This window comes from Lathamus discolor, chromosome 5, assembly GCF_037157495.1.
Source record: "Lathamus discolor isolate bLatDis1 chromosome 5, bLatDis1.hap1, whole genome shotgun sequence".
Classification (NCBI taxonomy): domain Eukaryota; kingdom Metazoa; phylum Chordata; class Aves; order Psittaciformes; family Psittacidae; genus Lathamus; species Lathamus discolor.
Genome location: NC_088888.1, coordinates 34,291,984 through 34,309,430, shown reverse-complemented (window position 1 = coordinate 34,309,430; position 17,447 = coordinate 34,291,984). Strand labels below are relative to the sequence as shown.

General features: G+C 45.0%; 1 protein-coding gene across 4 annotated transcripts in view; it reads left to right on the top strand.

Annotated features, from left to right (window-relative positions):
* The first annotated feature begins 875 nt into the window (after nucleotides 1–875).
* PGBD5 (piggyBac transposable element derived 5) overlaps nucleotides 876–17,447 on the top strand; it is a 116,153-nt gene continuing 99,581 nt past the window's right edge. For 2 of the 4 annotated variants that reach the window (XM_065680309.1, XM_065680308.1), the window contains exon 1: nucleotides 876–1,553. In XM_065680309.1, the coding sequence (XP_065536381.1) occupies nucleotides 887–1,553 (667 nt within the window). In that variant the 5' untranslated portion in view covers nucleotides 876–886. The remainder of the gene's footprint in view (nucleotides 1,554–17,447) is intronic. The other 2 variants (XM_065680307.1, XM_065680306.1) reach the window with 1 other exon arrangement.

Sequence of the window (17,447 nt, the reverse complement as noted above, 5' to 3'; positions counted from 1 at the left end):
AAGAATGATTACTTCACACTATACTTGCCCAAGAAAACAAACCTCACAATGTAGTTGCTCAGCTGCACAACCTACAGCATGCTCCAGAGCTGATTCCAGCAGTGGCCAGGAGCACCCGTGTCACCCCAGGCCCATGCAAAGCCTGCCTGGAACGTGAGCTGGGTGGCAGGCCCAGCAGCCCAGGTGCCTCACAGCCTTGTGCTCCAGCACCTTCTCTGCTTTGCTTCAAGGGACTCCCCAGCGCTGGAGCTCTGTGCCCTATTTTGGGGCAGCAACATCAGGGGCCCGACTGCCATGGGTCAACCTTGCCAGCCGCTATGAGCTGGTGAGGCTCCGACCATGCTGTCAAGCCCCCGACTCACCCAGGTCCTACCTCAGCGCCTTTCTCGTCCCTGCGGGAGGCCCCCGCCGGTAGCCCCTTTCTCGCGGGAGCCCTTCACCACACTCCCCGCACAACGGGCGCTACTCACGGGCCCCCTGGCAGAGAGACTAGCGCTCCTGACGCTGCCCTGTCTGGCTCCAGCACCACAAGCGAGTGGACAGCTCCAGACGGGGCCGCAGCCGTGGCCGTAGCAGGGGCCAAGGCAAGGGGCCGGAGCAAGGGACAAGGACTCCGGTCAAGGGGCCCGGGCAAAGGGCAAGGACCCGGGGCAAGGACCTGAGGAAGGGGCAAGGACCCGGGGCCGGTCGCGGCGCACGGACCCCCCTTCCGGCAGCATCACGCAGCGGCGGCCTCGTCGCAGCCGGCGCTGTGGTTTTAAATGGGCGGAGCGGCGGCGGGCGGCAGGGCGGGCGGTGGGCGGGCGGCGCTGGCCCGCGGCGCCCATATAACCCCACCTCCCGGGCGCGGACTGCCGCGGTAATTGGCTGGATGTGGTACTTGGAGATGTTGAGCTGGCTCCTTCCCCCCATGTCCCTGCACACACACAGGGGCGGGTGGTGCGGGCGGGAGCGGGAGGCAGGGCTCAGCCCCGACGGTGGTGGGGCGACCCCCACTCCCTGCCTGCCGGCCGCCGTGTCCGAGCCGCTCCTGCTGCTGGGCTGCTGCCTGCGGCCGCAGGACCCCGCAGAGCCGGGCCAAGGGGAGCGCGGGCGGCTGCTGGCGGCGGCCGAGATGATGGCGGAGGGCGGCGGCGGGCCGGCGCGGAGGAAGGCGCTGTCGCTGTTGGAGGCGGCCCGTTCCCGCTACGAGAGCCTGCAGATCTCCGACGACGTCTTCGGGGAGTCAGGCCAGGACAGCAGCGGGAACCCCTTCTACAGTACCTCGGCCGACTCCCGCTCCGCCGCCTCCTCCCAGGACGAGGACGACGAGGAGGAGGACGAGGGGCGCCCGGAGGGGCTGAGCCCGCGGGGCAGGGCGGCCCGGCGCCGCGCCCCCCGGGCGGTGGTGGCCACCCCGGCGGAGCGGCGGCGGCAGCGGCAGGGCGGCGGCGGTAGCAGCGCCGTCCCGGGCGGCCCCGGCCCGATGGAGGAGGAGGAGGAGGAAGCGGAGAAGGGGGGCTGGACCCGGTCGCTGCGAGACGTCCCACCCCCTCACTTCAAGGATGGCAGCGGTACGCGGGGGGCGGGCTGCCGGGCAGGGGCGTCGGGCTCGGGCGGCTCTAGGGAGCGGGGATGCCCCGCGGGGGGTGCCCGGAGCGCGGCGCCAGGCAGGGAAGCCCCTGCGGGCCCGGCTGTCGGCCTAGGCTGGTGCTCGGCCTTGGGGCGGGGGGGAGGCAGGTGCCTCCCGCCCGGTGCTCCCCGGGAGCGGCCTTGCTGTCAGACCGCTGGTGCGGGGAGAGCCTTGCCGAGGCAGTGCGCGGGAGGGCGAGGGGAGGCCGTGTGTGCTTAGTCACAGGCACCCCGGCGCCGTAGCGGTGCCCCGAGCGCCAGCAGCGACGGGATCCCCGAGGGATTCGGGCAGGCTCTTCCCGGAGCGCAGGTCCCCAGCTCGGCCGTGCTCTGGGGTAGCCGGTGGCTCCTGTTCCCCCCTTACAGGTGGGGAAAGCCGCTGGTCTGTTCAGTGCGGGTGACCTGAGCTGCCCTGCGGTGTGCAGAAGGACTCTGGGAATGGAGCTGGAGTTCCCTCTGGCTGCAAGGCTTTCTGTGCAGCTGTCCTTAACCTCAGCCTTTCTTGTGTGGCTTTTGTCCAGAGTGAATACCAGGATAGTGGTGAAATGACATGACATGACCTACAGCAGCAGTGCACAGCACTGAGATCTCCTGGGACTGCCTTGTGTGACAAGTTGCACCGCTGGTTTGCCTAGGGATCCTTTATAACCTATCTGTCTGCAGGCCTCAGTATCCAAGTCGACTGTGTAGCAGCAAGTCTTGGCAAAAAGCAGTTAATAGTTATGAAGAGCTGGGATGTGAAATAAAACATTTGGACCACAGAACAGGATGTGATGATTGCTGTCATCGTCAACTGAGCTGACAGTTTGCCTGTCCTAAGGTCACCTGTCATCATTGTGTTTTTCATAGTGCTTAATTCCCTCACTTTGCTGCTAAAAGGTAAATGCAGAACAGTGCTGCCACACTTAAGAGTGGTGTGCTGAAATTTGTGCAATGGGACAGGCACAAACCTGTCTGAGGAAGCAGCTTGGGATGAGGGAGTAAGGTGGAGCTAGCACTGGTGGCCAGAGAAAGTTCTGTCATGCTTCTGACAAATAGAAGTTGCATCTACCTGTAGAAACAGCTAGAGCCTGTAAAATGTTTAAATATAAAGCTGATGTGCCTTCTTAAAGAACTCCCAAGTTTTATTGATGATTGTTATTCATAAGCATATCTGAGATCATGAGCCATAGGCGTAATGGTGTGATGCTGTTTCAGCATCAATTATCACTTCATTTCTCTGCCTTTGTTGGCTTATTTTTGCATGCAGTTACGTTATAGTAATATCCATTTTAACATAGGCAGACCTGGGATTAGGATCTGGTTTGGAAAAGAATCAAGTTGATGACCTATTAATTCCAGAATTCATATTTCCGTTGAAATAAAGAAGCTGATCTTGTGGTTGTCAGAAATAGATGCAGACGTCCCTTGAGGAAGGTATACGTGTATTGCTGTGAATGTTTCCTCCTAGTAATAGACAGAGAAAAGGTTGCTGCTGCCCTTTCATTCTGTTGATGATGATAGATGCTGCATGCTGTGAATTGATTTGATGGAAGTTCGGTTAGTGTCATGATTTGATACGTGTGAAATGTGTACATGCTGTATATTTTGACTACTGACATTCCAAGCAATGGAAACTACTGCATTGTATATAGCTAAGCTCGTATAATACTGGTTTTGATTGACTAGTTTTAGACCATGCATGTGTCATAATTGGAGTGATGCTAGGCATACTTGTGCTGGCACCATTGTTGCTTCATTGGACACTGCTCTGACCGAAGAGTTTGGATCCGTACTTGCTGAGGAAAAGGTGTCTGCTGAGGTGAAGACGGCTGTCCCTTGCAGCGACAGCACATCTTTTAGTCACTGGTGGAGTACAAACAAGAAATGCAGGATCAGACACAGAGCACTGCACAACTGTGTTCTCGGTTCAAATGTGTTAGATATAAGAATCCTTTATTTCTAGGTTCTGAGCTTAAAGGAAGAGGTTTTCATGAGACTGGGATAAAGCTTATCTTTGGTTAGCACCAAAACTTCAGAGAGAGAAGAATTATAGTGGCAAATGCTTGACATCATCTGATGCCAGAAGACAAATGTCCTTGTGAACTGAAGTTCCATGAGGCTTCAGCTATGTCAGTGCTGGAAATAAATCCTTGAATTAAACTAGGATCAAGCTTGGTGTCAAGCTTTTGGGTCTGGGAGATTACCCCTTCATGAATGGGAAGGCACGCAGAACAAAGAGGTTCAGGTTAGTTAATGAGAATGAGCTAAAACTCCTAAGGGAAAGAAAAAAAATTGAAGAGCCACTTACGAAACTCTTGTGGCCTTTTTAACTGCAAGTAGAAAATTGTTCCTTCTTTTTTTTTTCTTGTAAGTTACTTAATACTGTCATTCCCTCCCTTGATATTAAATTGATGTCTTGAAAAGTATTGTAGCCATTCCTAGAATTAGTCTTGAGCACAGGCAGGCTAACTGGTACTTCATTTCAAAAAGTATAGTAGAGTCCCAGGAGTGCTGGGTATTGCTGGCAGTGTTAGATGGTTCAGTATGTCCTCAATCTGAAGTTAGTCACTGCTTGTGTTCCTGGTGACACCTGCCTTGGCTGTGTAGCAGGTTCTGACAAACTGGGAAAGGTCTGGAGTAACTTCTGTGTCAGGAGAGAAGCGACTGGATGGTATTGCTATGCAACACTACTGTGTGTCCGTAATTTTTGTTCTCTGCCTCTACCTCAGGATCTCCAATACTGTCGTTCCTGTCCCATTTAATGAAAATAGTGGGTGCTTAAACTCCCTGGGGAATGGGGACGATGGGATGAGACACAACATGAATAGGTTTAGCTGACTTCCTTTGTGGAAATCCAAAATAGCTGTTAACTTTAACACAGAGGTTGGAGCAGATGGCTTGCTGGCACTGTGTGTTACTTCCAGTTGAGCTACTCTGTGAAATTACTCTTTTTAGTTGCTGAGAAAAATCCAAACCATATTGTGATGCCCTGATTTTTAAACTATAACTAGTGGTACTGTGTAGTTCTGGTTAAAACAGGTTGAAGAAACAAGTACATGTTACAAGTATGAAAGCAGCAATGCACATTTTGAGGCACTGGGATATGAATAGTGAATAGGAGGTCTTGGAGACAGTTGCTGAAATGCCCTCCCTTCACAAAGAGTGCCTGGCTAAAGCAGGTCTGTGGATAGGTCCGAATGTGTTGAAAAAAAAATGATAGCATTTATGATCAAATATTAGATCCAGGCATGTTTTGGCATCTACCTTCTCATTCCCAGTCTCCCTGTGAAGGAGAAGCAGAATTGATTTGATGGGAAGCAAGCCTACATATAGGTAGGGTTCTAGGAAAGGTCCCACCTCTGTCCAAACAGTACTTTAGTTGTAGAAGGAGAGATAGCTGGGACTCCTCTGGCTTCCCTTCATCTGAGGGCAGGACAGAAGTAGTTGTGGAAGTGCAGAAAGACTAAGAGAACAAACTGCTGCTAGGAGAAGGAAAGCATATTTGAAATAGAGAGAGCAACTATTACTGCTTTTAGTGGCAAACTAGTAAGTGCCAGTGGCGTGCTCTCCCTTCCTTCATGAGTGGGGTGGATCTGAGTGATACATTCCCTCGTTAGCTTCGTAGTCTGTCCAGGAATGTTCTGTAATAGATGAAGGTGCCTTTGGTTCTGGTTGTTCCTCATGCAGGGTCTTAGAAGGTACAAATATCCTGGTATTGCTGTAGTTTCATGTTCCTGAATCGGGTTAGCTGGTGTTCCCTTCCGGGGTCCAATACTTCCTATATCTATATAGTTCAGTGACCAGAAAGTTGGACCTCAAGTGTAAGAGCACTTCTTATTAAGGATAATATTTTAGGGTAGCAGCAATAATGGTGCTCTGAGCAAAAGTTAGTGCTGACGTCCTCAAAGTTACAGCCAATCAGTTCTACTGTTTTCTTCATTTTCTGCGCCCTCTGAACCCTGTTCTTAAGTCTAGACCTGAAGACAAAATATTAAGAATGTTCCTTGCTGAAAGAGCTTAGCATCTGATCTTCAACTGGCATTTGGAGAGTGTAGCTAGCTTTTTATGGATTTCCAGAGTACTTCTCTAAAACACTGTTTGTCCTAAGTTACCATCTTTGAAGAAGATGCTCTCAAGGAGAAGTTGCATAGGCCATGTCTAGCAACCAGGCTCTCCTTGTCACCTTGAAGAGGTTTAAATGAATAGATAAAGTAGTTTTTAATATTTTATTTTTTTTTTTCTTTAGAGGGAATGTTAATTTCCAGAAAGACAAGGATATGGGAAACAGCCATTTGTTCTATCATGGCTGCCATAGGAGAGATGGTCTTCTGCACAAGTGAGGATATGCAGTCTGACAGATGAAATCAACCTGTATGTTCCAGCTAAAGTCAGGGAAGCAAGGCACACCTTTAAATGCTGGGTTGTGACTACTATCACAGTAGAAAAGTGTTTTTTTGTGTTTAATCACAAATGTCTGTTTGCATGTCAGCTGATAAGACATCACTCTTGATTGTATTTTTCAGTTGTGGTGTTATTTTATGAATGTTAAATAAGGAAAATGAATTTAGTTCCTCCAAGGTAGTCACCAGTGAATCATACGGTACAATGTATATTGATATAGCATGGAGTTATTAATTTGATCTGTGTTTGAGTAGTTTTAGTAGAGGTAAACAGTTAAAGAATCAAAGGAGAAGAAAGTGGTACAGGTAAGGGGAGAAAAACTTTTAGCTGTTACCTGCATGGCTGTAATTGTAACTGGTCAGAGAGTTGTGGCAAGTCTTAGCAGGATGCAGTGGGAGATCCAGTGTGCATGTTCTCCCCAGGAGTATGGACAGGTGGATGGGAAGGTGGCATTCCAGCAGCAAGGAGCCTGGAGGCAGAGCTCTTGTGTCAGGCTGGGCCATAAAAGAGGGCATACGCGTATCACCATCTGACAGTGCTGATGATCTTGGATCAATGGAATCTGAAGGCTTTAGTCCTATTAGATTGAGGTCAATATTTAAATATTCTGGAGGTGGAGGAAAAGCTATAAAAGCTACTTAGTTGCTTATGGCAGATTCTGCTTCAGAAATATCTGGGCCAAATTCTCTGACTGTGATCAGTGGATGAAGTGCCACTGATGTGACTTGCTTTTGCTTATTTATGTAATCAGAGATTTTAGCTGCTTTTTACTTGCATAACCACAGAAAATACTGGAGAAAAAAAGTGTATCGACATAATCTATTCTTGCATTCTAAGTAGAAATTAGTTACAATGACAGCATCACAACACTTCCAGGAAGATACTATAAATACATGTCACAAAGGTGTACATTACTACTTTGCACAGTCTTTATAGGATTTTAGGACTTGAAATTTTGCTAAATAAATTAATTATGCAAAGGCTTAATATCTTATACACCTCATGAAAGCTAAATGTGCTTTTCAGAAAGTTTCACTGGGTTTAGAGCACATTTTCCTGCTTCCGTCATCACTGAAGTGAATCAAGTGTGTGACATGACAGCCTTACTGATTCTAAAATTTAGTGCAACTCAGCTATCTGCATTCCCTTCCTTCTTTTGCCCATATCTCTGCTATTAAATGTGCATTTGGGGAATAACCTAGTGTTGACAACTTCACTAGGTGGGGGAAGGTTGTTCTCTGCTTTTATACAGAGAACCAGTTTTGGTCAATACTTGAGACATGGAAGTCTATAAGCACTGCAGATCAAGGTCTTCTCCATACACACTGTCTAGCCTTTTACAGGGGAAAAAGCATATTTACTCCTATATCTGTTACTGCATAAAATGAGTCTTTTCCCCTTACCTCTACTGATAAGGTCATTTAAAATAAGTAAATTAGTTCGCGCAGCTACTCATGTCCTTTTGTGAACATCACAGAAACAGCACAGGAAACAATTCCTTGTCTGCATACTTTAAAGTCAACCTGGAGAGGAAATAAGCCTCTCTGCTGAGTTTAATGAGAATGCTAATAGTGGAATTGACTTGCTAATTCTGTATAGACTGCTAGGTCCCAGGAAGCTGTCCTAGATGCCATAGACTTAAAAGAAGTTGGAAATTTCTCTTAGGTGTGCTTGTTCATGTAGGTGTTTTGTTTCCCTCCCATACTCAAGCTTCCAAAATTTTGGAGTAGATGGATTTAGCAGCTTCGAAATACAAGGTGTGTCTCAAAGGGAAGTAATAATGGATACAGCTACACATTTTACCTAAAGGTTAGTGGGATATAATCCCGAAAATACCTCATCCTTCCAAATACTGCCAAAAATTGGGCATGTTATTAGAAAACAGAACAGATGGACTTAAAAATGCGTGGCTGAGACAAATGCATGAGGATACTAGCATCTGACATCTTGCTTCCTTAGAATCATAGAATCATAGAATAGTTAGGGTTGGAAAGGACCTTAAGATCATCAAGTTCTAACCCCCCTGCCATGGGCAGGGACACCTCACACTAAACCATGCCACCCAAGGCTTCATCCAACCTGGCCCTGAACACCGCCAGGGATGGAGCACTCACAACCTCCCTGGGCAACCCATTCCAGTGTCTCACCACCCTAACAGGAAAGAACTTCCTCCTTATATCCAATCTAAACTTCCCCTGTTTAAGTTTTAACCCATTACCCCTTGTCCTATCACTACAGCCCCTGATGAAGAGTCCCTCCCCAGCATCCCTATAGGCTGCCTTCAGATACTGGAAGGCCGCTATGAGGTCTCCACGCAGCCTTCCCTTCTCCAGGCTGAACAGCCCCAACTTTCTTAGCCTGTCTTCATGCAGGAGGTGCTCCAGTCCCCTGATCATCCTCGGCCCTCCTCTGGACTTGTTCCAACAGTTCCATTTCCTTTTTATGTTGAGGACACCAGAACTGCACACAATACTCCAGGTGAGGTCTCACAAGAGCAGAGTAGAGGGGCAGGATCACCTCCTTCGACCTGCTGGTCGTGCTCCTTTTTATGCAGCCCAGGATACGGTTGGCTTTCTGGGCTGAGAGCACACGCTGAAGCGGGTTCATGTTCAGTTTCTCATCGACCAACACCCCCAAGTCCTTCTCCCCAGGGCTGCTCTGAATCTCTTCTTTGTCCAACCTGTAGCTGTGCCTGGGATTGCTCTGACCCAGGTGTAGGACCTTGCACTAAAATGAAGCAAGAGCTCCTTGACTGTGGGACTGCAGGGAGATAAGCTTGGGAGGCTCCTTAGTTTATTCTGTATGTATAAATTACTCCTGGATTATCTCCTGTTTTTCTGTGAAGACAACTGGTATTAAGGGTATGTGATAGAAAACATGCTTTTGATCCTGCTTGTATGGACAGCATGAGGGGTTCTCATGACCTTTAGTGAGAAGCTGTATTTGCCATTAAGGACAAAGAGCAAACCCAAGTAACTTCTATTCAGCAAGCAATACAAAGCTGTAACTGCAGTTGAAAACTGGGCAAACTTTGAAGTGTGGTCAATCAGTCACACTGTAAGGATGCAAAAATCATGCCAGAGAAGGATATGCAGAAGACACAAAAACAAAGAATATTGTGTGTGTCTGGATGGATAGGTGGAATTAACTGTGTTTTGGACAGGAAGATTACTGGGCTGAGATAAAAGATGCAGCGAGCCCATCAGTGGGCACAAATGGAAATGTTATTTCTAGTGAAGAAAAAAAAAAGCAGAAAAAAGACTTAAAGCAGCTGCTGTTATAACTGTGATTCATTTCTGATTGCATATGGCAGAGAGGTGGGTGTGTATGAATGATTAAATTGAAGCAAAAAAATGAGAATATCTTTTTTAAAGTTGCTTACGAAATTCACAGTTGTGGAAAGTCTGACTCCAGTGCATATAGTCATCTGTGCTTTTTTTGAAAGGTAGATGCTGGCTAACTTCCCGGTGGGGTAGCACTTGTAGGTGTGCAGACTGGGGTCGGCGTGTAGCTGTGGGTGTGCGGCTATACCCATTGATGTAACAGTGCTGTCTGCTGATGGATGCACCCTGCTGCTACAGGGCTCGGGCAATGGTAATCTTGTCAATTCATGCACTTTGAAGACGTTACATGCATTGAAACTCATATATGTATGCACTTACGCATGCAGGTTATGGCATTTAGGATGGGGATCTAGTCTTACTTACTCTGCCCCAGTGCAGGGATAACAGTGGAACTGAACTGCAAGGCAAGAGGTGGCAGGGTGGTGTTTTGTAGACCTTCTCTTGCTGCAGTGGTCTAGTGAAAATGAACCACCTTTGGTTTGGGGTGATGGATTCCCAAGATGGTCTTCAAAAATATAAGATGCTCTTACATCTGTCATGCTGGATATATTGTATTATGGATGCAAATACATATATGGATATAAATTTATGTAGCCTTTCAAAGGGCTTCTAGCTTGCTGGACTGTGTTCCTGAATTGCATCACTAAATAAGACCTCCATAAATTGAAGACTTTTCCTCATTTCTTCATCATCATAGTTACTCCTTACTTACAAACTTGTCCTGTTATGTAGTTGGTTGGTTTGAGATGAAGTAAAATACAGAGTCTGAGTACTTACACTTGATCTCCCCTTTGTCACTGGCTTTGAGATTAAAAGAAATTAAGCACTAAGACATTGACTGCATTTGAGTGATCTGTAGCTATTTTCATGGTGCTAACACTGCTGCAAATAGTCTCAATCCTTTCCTTTAATGGTAAAGAAAGGAGGCGCCTTTAAGCATATCACAGATCTCTCTCACTGGGGAAAGTGTGATGGGTTTTGGAGTAAATGACATCCTGTTCTTTCCACTTGACAGGGTTATACTTGATAAATAAGGAATGACCCCCTCATAAAAGGCCTTTCTTCATTTGCTTCTGTACTACTGGGTAATGACTCACACTTAAACTGACATCAGAGATGGTATAAACCAGCTTGTCAAACCTCTACAGCATCCCCTGTCTGTGCCCCATGGGGTGTGGGGGCTGCCCAGGGGGTCCATCAGAGCAGGGCTTGTCCTACTGCCCCAGCCAGTACAGTTGCAGCCGAGGGTGATGAGGCAGCCCCTGGTATGGGCCATGTCCCTGGAGACAAGCTGAGGTCATGTCAGGATATGTGCCTGTGGCTGGGCAGAGCAAGGACAAGCTGCAGCCTGACCCACCACAGTCACAGTGTTCCCCATCAGTCTTGCCTCCTTGTTTTCTATGCTTTCCTTGTTTTTGGAGGCAAATTCTTGAGGCAGGAACCATCCCTGCATTACTAGCTCTGAGTTTCATGTTGTTCCTTGCATTATGCTACATCTGTTGCAACAAAGTTTGTGGATATTAAAATGCATAGGTGGGAGAAGCAGGTAGATGTAGAAGTATCTGACAATAAATACCATCTAGTCCCTGTCAGGTGTTCCCAGTAAAATTGCCGTTACTACAAATGTCTGTCTGTCTCCACGAATTTTGATAAGGTCTGGCTCAGTATCTCCTAAAATGCGGTGATGACGATCTAGCACAAAATAAATGTTCGGATGGAAGAATTACATATATATATGTATATATATATATATTTTAATTTAATGAGAATTTGAAACTACCTTCCTGAATGGAGGTGCATTTACTGAATTCATTTATTAAACTTTTAGATAACATGAAGTTGGGAGTGATTCTGTGTACACTGGAGGACAGGCTGAGAATTTGCAATGTTACTGACAGCCTGAAATAGCCAGGGGGGAGGATGGACAGCATGGTGCAAGAGAGAAGTGCCTAGTGTGAAGACAGCAGTGACTAACAGCAGAAGTGGAAAATAGAGGGGAAGTGGAAGAACTGTTTAGGTGGAAAAGGAACTGGAGGTTGAAACTCAACAGCAGACAACTGTGACTCAGTTTCATGTTGTTGCGAAAAGGCAAACATCCTCCCCAGATATTTAAACAGAGTGTACAAGACTTGGCGATGAGACTGGCTTGCCATTTGGGAGAGAGAGTCTGGGTCATCAGTCCACGTGAGAAGCAAATAAGTCAAATGTGAAAAGGCTGAGAAGCAGAAAATCTACTAACCAGACATCTTTCAGTATTCTGTTTTTAAGCCACGTAGATAAGTAAGGCGTACTATAGAAAAGGGAATTATCTGCCTTACATGCTCTGAAAACTGAATATAAGGAATAATGGATATAAATTGACTTGATGGATAATTAAATCAGATGTGATAGAAACCCTCAGGCAGACAGTGCAGTACTGTGGAAGACATGAAGTGTGTCACTGGAAACCTAAAACCAAGTGGTGCTAACCTGTTGTAGCAGACCGATGCTCAGTATGTATACTGAATGATGATAGTGGCCCATTGCTACATTTTGAAGGCGCGCAGTAGTGCCTAGGTCTGTACTTGCCTTTGCCCATGTCTGTCTTTGAGGTATGAGGAGCACCCTTGCAGCTGAATGCAATCACAAAACAAACCTCTGTAGGTCATGAGGGTGGATACATGAAGGAAGACAAGCACAGGTCTGGAACAGGCCAGATACCTGTGATAACTGATGGCCATGCACCAAGGTACAAGAAAGGACAACAGAATGTCTGCTCCATGTTTCTCCAATTTATGGACTGGGTGTCAGAAGGCTGTTTTTTCACTTCCTTGTGAGCATTGCAAAATTGGCACTTTGGTCTTTTCTTTTCCTGATACTGAAGTATATTTGAGATTCTTCTTCCTAGGCTAAATATTAGAGAGTAACAAGTTTCTTCACAATCTTCCCTTGAAAGAATACACCCCTGCTTCTTCTAGTAGTAGTTCTCTGTCTTTCCCAGCTTTGAATCAACTCTTTGTTGGCAAACTGCACCAGGTTCCAAATGAGGTCTTACAGTTCCTTGATCAAAGGTACTAATATGTCACTATCTCCATGGAAGATAACTAAAAACGTGCCTAATGCTGCCTAGAAAATCACTGATCAGGAGTCAGCAGTGCATCACTTCTTTGCAGAATAAGAGACTGTTTCTGATTTGAGCAGATAATTAGAGAAAAAACTTTCATTATTGGTCTGTAAGATTTATTTTGGCCAACAAATCCAGCTACTGTCTATCAGGATGGTCAGTTCAGCATTGCCTGTTAGTGTCTTAATCATATAATCAGTTGTAGTTGCATGTTCTAGTAAAAAATTAAACTATCTCTTTTCCATAGTCACCTGCCTTAGTCCAGCCAACTCCTCTCTCAGTCAAAGATATGGGTAAAGAGAAGACAGTAATACTGTTACTCATCCCTGTCGATGCCAATTAACAAATACCTAGCTAGAAACAGAACAGATAAATTCAACTATCCTGTAAGTAATATCTTAGAAGCTTACTTACTAGAAGTGATTCTAAGGTGACCTATGAACAAATGCTCTGCATTTGTCTTGATGGCCTTGGTTAGTCTTTCCTCCAAAATCTATTCAGTCTTTGAGGAGTATTGAGATCACAGTAACAAGTTTAAAGTCACCAAGTCTCTTATTTCTCTTTGAAAGTCTTTATTTTCTCAGCTTGATGTATTACCTTGAACTTGGATTCACGTAGGTTCTTGTTATGAGGCTCCTAGTATTTGAGGATTAGAAACAAAAATATATACTAAACTGCAGGAGTTGATCTTTACTTTTTTAAATGTCTTTGTCTGTGTCACAGGTATTGCAGCTTGTGGTGTCGTGACCTTGGACTCCTGAAATGTATTCTCTTATGAACCTCATTTATGGCCTTGAAAATGAAAACAAAATCCTTGCCCCGACAGCTGAAGCGCACCTAGGTTATCATGAAGCTCTTTCCCCTGAAAACTGCACTGGCCTCACTTTTTCCTTCTTTCCCTTCATCCCCGTTTTATGTTATAGAGCATTTTGGATTTCTCTGTACAAGGCACAGTTTTGTGTTAAGAGGTTAACGCAAAGCCTAAGGGATGAGGGTATAGCCGGAAGTACCTACTCCTACAATCCCACTAAACTGGGATAGATACAAACCCCCTCGAGTTCTGTTAAGTGCAAATTATAGTGCAAGCACCTACTTGCTTTCTGGGACAGATGGTGGGTGTAAAATAGTCAGTGATGGATATTTTTGAATTGGTACTGTCAAAGTGCATACCGAATATGAAATTGTTGTAGGAATGTGAAATGGGCTTGACACTGTTAATGTTGTTGATATCATACCAGGTTTTAACTCTTTTTTTCTTCCTGGCTGTTGGCTATCACACCCTGAATCAATGGAAAGAAACTAAGTGAGCATTAGTTTCTTTCTGAAAACAGCCATTTGTATTGTATGCTGAAGCAGAAAAATTTGATAGCATTCTATGGGCAGATACAGCAGTTGGGTGAGTGAAGTGTTAAAATACAGACTGTGGCTTTTCTTCAGGTGTTTTGCTGAAAGGTTGACTCGGAAGGGGTCTGAGTATTGACCTGGAGCGGCTTGACATTGAGCAGTGCACTACCAATTGTTCTAACGTCAGCTTTCTTCCTAAGATAAAAGGGAGATGGGATTCTTTCTTTTTGAAGCTGAAATGGGCAGCTAAAGGGAAAATGCTTCAGCACAATATTTTAATCAGAAAAGGAGTGAGAAACAAGTATAACAAAAGCTGTTCAAAACTTTACTTTCAAGCTTTTAGTTTCTATTGAATCCTTTTAATCTACACTGTAACCTTTTCCTAACCTCCTCTTCTCTGCTACAGCATTTAGTTTCTCTAATTGTATGCTGCCTCCTAGAATCCTTTGCTGTCACAAAAATGAACGTTTCTCTTACATCTTAATATAGATCCTACTGATACCTCACATTTTAACATCATGTCCTTAGTCATTATGAAGCTTCCTCTTTTTTTATTCTTTTGGGCTCTGCTGGGCAGCATGTCTTCATTTTCCTGTTAAATGTGCGGGTAGTCTGGGGCAGGGGTTCATTGTTCAAATTTTGCTGCTTAGTAAGCCAGGCTTTTTGCAATTTTGCTCTGCCCTTTGTGCACAGGTCCACTCCTGTGGGAGGAGAAGGTAAAGGTCTTCAGGTACTGAGTTCTCACCTACCTTATGGAAAAATAGCTGATGGGGGTGACAGCCTTTTGAATTGCCCTTGCTGAAGGACTGCTTGTTTGAGTTCAATCCTTACTAGACTGCATGTTTGTAGTGAGAAGAGCCTGTAGGCTTTAGCAGCATCTCCTGCCACCAAAGCTAGCTGATGTTGAGAGGCAAGGCCATGTGAAACCAGGCTCTGCCTGTTTTTGCATTCATAGTGTCACATAAAGATGACAGCTGGTACTTCTAACATACCAGAGTGATGGCCAGATGCCCCTGACTATGCTGCTCACCCACACCCGCTACAGCTGATGTTCCAGATCTGCTTGTGTGGGAGATGGAATATGTGAACAACTGTCACACCCACCACAACATCAAACTTAGCTTGAAAAAGCTGGAAGGAGTGCAGCTCAACAAAATCTGAGGTTTGGATCTAATAGGAATAGTGCTTATTTATGGGTTTATTTATCCACTGATTAATCAACCACCTTCTTCATTATGTTTAGATGAAGATTGCACTTCCGGGCTGTCAGTGCTGCCCTGGCATAGAGTTTTGAGTAAGCATTTTATTGGGACTGAGGTGTGAATGCATCTGTGCTCCTGCTGCCTAGCAGAAGAGACTAGTGGAAGCTTAGAGGCTAATGCACAGTTCTTTTGGCTAATGGGCCCCATTCTTTGTGACAAGCATGAAAGGATTATCCCTTATACTCCCTCATCAATATTACTAGGGGGAGGTGGATCATATGTGTCTGGCTCTTCCCTCACTCCAGGGAGGCTCCCTCACTCCAGGGAGGCTCCCTCCCTGGAACTGCTTACTACCCCGGCATTGGTTCTAGAGGCAGGAGAATGTGGCCAAACCCAAGTGATAATATCTATAAAGAAAACAAAATGTAATGTTTAAGCAGTTTTGGTTTGTCTGTTGCTTTTCTTTTCTTCTTTGAGACTTGCTCAACTTGCTGTTCTGCATATGGGTGGAGCTTGAATGCTTCCTAAAGAAAGGACACACAGATACATTTTAAGTTTTGCTTTCTGCGACCACTGCTCCAGAGAGCTGATGTAAGTTGCTTTGTCTTGCTTGTAAGCAAGCTTGTAAACTCAAGTTAAAAAAACTTAGTTTTTTTTTTTTTTCCTAAGCAGAGTCTTTAAGCACCTCTTCTTCTGTGTCTTCAAGGACTCTGTGTTGTATTTCTCACTACTCATTCATTTGTAGTTATTCCTGGATTTTGTTTTCAGAGTGCATCACTTGACATTCTGATGCACCTCCATGTCATTTGCTTGGAGCAACCCTTATGCGTGTTTCTTATGCATGATAAGAAACATGCATAATCTCACTTTCAGAAATATAGGCTATGGCGTAGCGCTGCACTTGTGCATAAGAATAAATTGATAACTTAGCTCAAGGCTAAGTATCTGCCTCAAAAGCATTCTGCCGGACTGGAGCCTAAGAGACCCTAGAATAAATTATTGTTGTCAGTTACTTCCCAAATTATAGCTTTGAAAATTTCTAGAGATCCCTTTTGATGTTTATTGAAAGCACAAGCTGTTTGCTTTGACTGTAAGACATTGTTACATGGTGACTTGTGTGACTGGATTTCTCCCTAAACATAGCATTTAATTGTGTTTTAATGAACATGTTTATATACTTAGATCTGATACCAAAATTACTACTGTTGTAAGTGGTAGAAACTAGCATGAAGACCCGTGATCAAAAGGAACAACCCATGTTCATCACTTTCAATTTGCTTGCCAGTGTTTGAGAAGAGCAACCAGAATCTACTGAGTGGTAGTAGCAAGGCCCTGAAGGGCAGACAGTAGGGCTGCAGGATAGACTACAGAGCTTTTTTATAGTAAAAAGATATTTCCCTCCCTTCCTACCCGTACGCATATTGCAGCCTCAGTCTTGCTTATAGGATGAATAATTTGCATGGCTGACTGCACCATGAGTCTGTGCTAAGGGAAGCTTCCTTCCACTAGAGAAAAATACAAGGCTTTTATAACATCCTTTTGATTTGAGAGTAACGCAAAATAAAACTCAAAAGTGATGTTAAAGGATGTTAGTATAGTACATTATCCTTTGAATCCAGAGAAGTGTATAAGCACATGCTTAAAGAAACACGTATGTGGTGCTACTTTGATGATATAAGCACGCAGTAGAGCAAGATAAAAACTATTATGCCAATCCAAAAGTACCACTGATACCACCACTCCTCTGTTCTTACAAGAGCATTTTTTGTGGGAGGACGAAGGGAAATGACTCCTTTTCAAAGCAATCTTGTTACACTGGTTTTATGCCAGTATGGGTATATATACCAGTACAGGTAGATCAGCTGAAGCTGAAAGGATTTGAATGCAAACTCAGTGCTCTGCCGAAGTGAGGGTGAACTGTGTCTGCTCAACTGTGTTAGTCCTCAACACTCAAGGGCAGTGTTCTCCTAACATGCTTGATCATGCACCCTTATCAAGTAGAATTTTTTTGAACAGGTACCCCCAATCTATGTATTTATGTTATATATGTGCAGCACTGTACTAGTATATTATGTAAATTATAAAACAAGAAAAAATAATGAGAAAAATGAAACAAATGCTATTTATTAATTTTATATTTGTTAACAGTATGAAAATAAATTTCTTCCAGCAGATTTTCTTGTGCAGTCCCTGGCACCCCACCTGGAAACCATTGTGCTAGGGCCTGTGAAAGGATCTTTATATGAAGCTCATATATAGGCAAGCAGGACTGTGGCCATTTGAGTCCAGATTTGACAGATTATTTCAGTCCAGACCCAAAAAGGGAATTTCTGTATAGTGGCTGGATGTTCTCTGACAGGAGTACTGCCAGGCCCAGATTTAGCTGTGATGAAAAGCAGTATGTTCACCTGCTTTCTGTCTTCTCTCTCCTCCCCAAATACATAACACTCTAATTTGGCT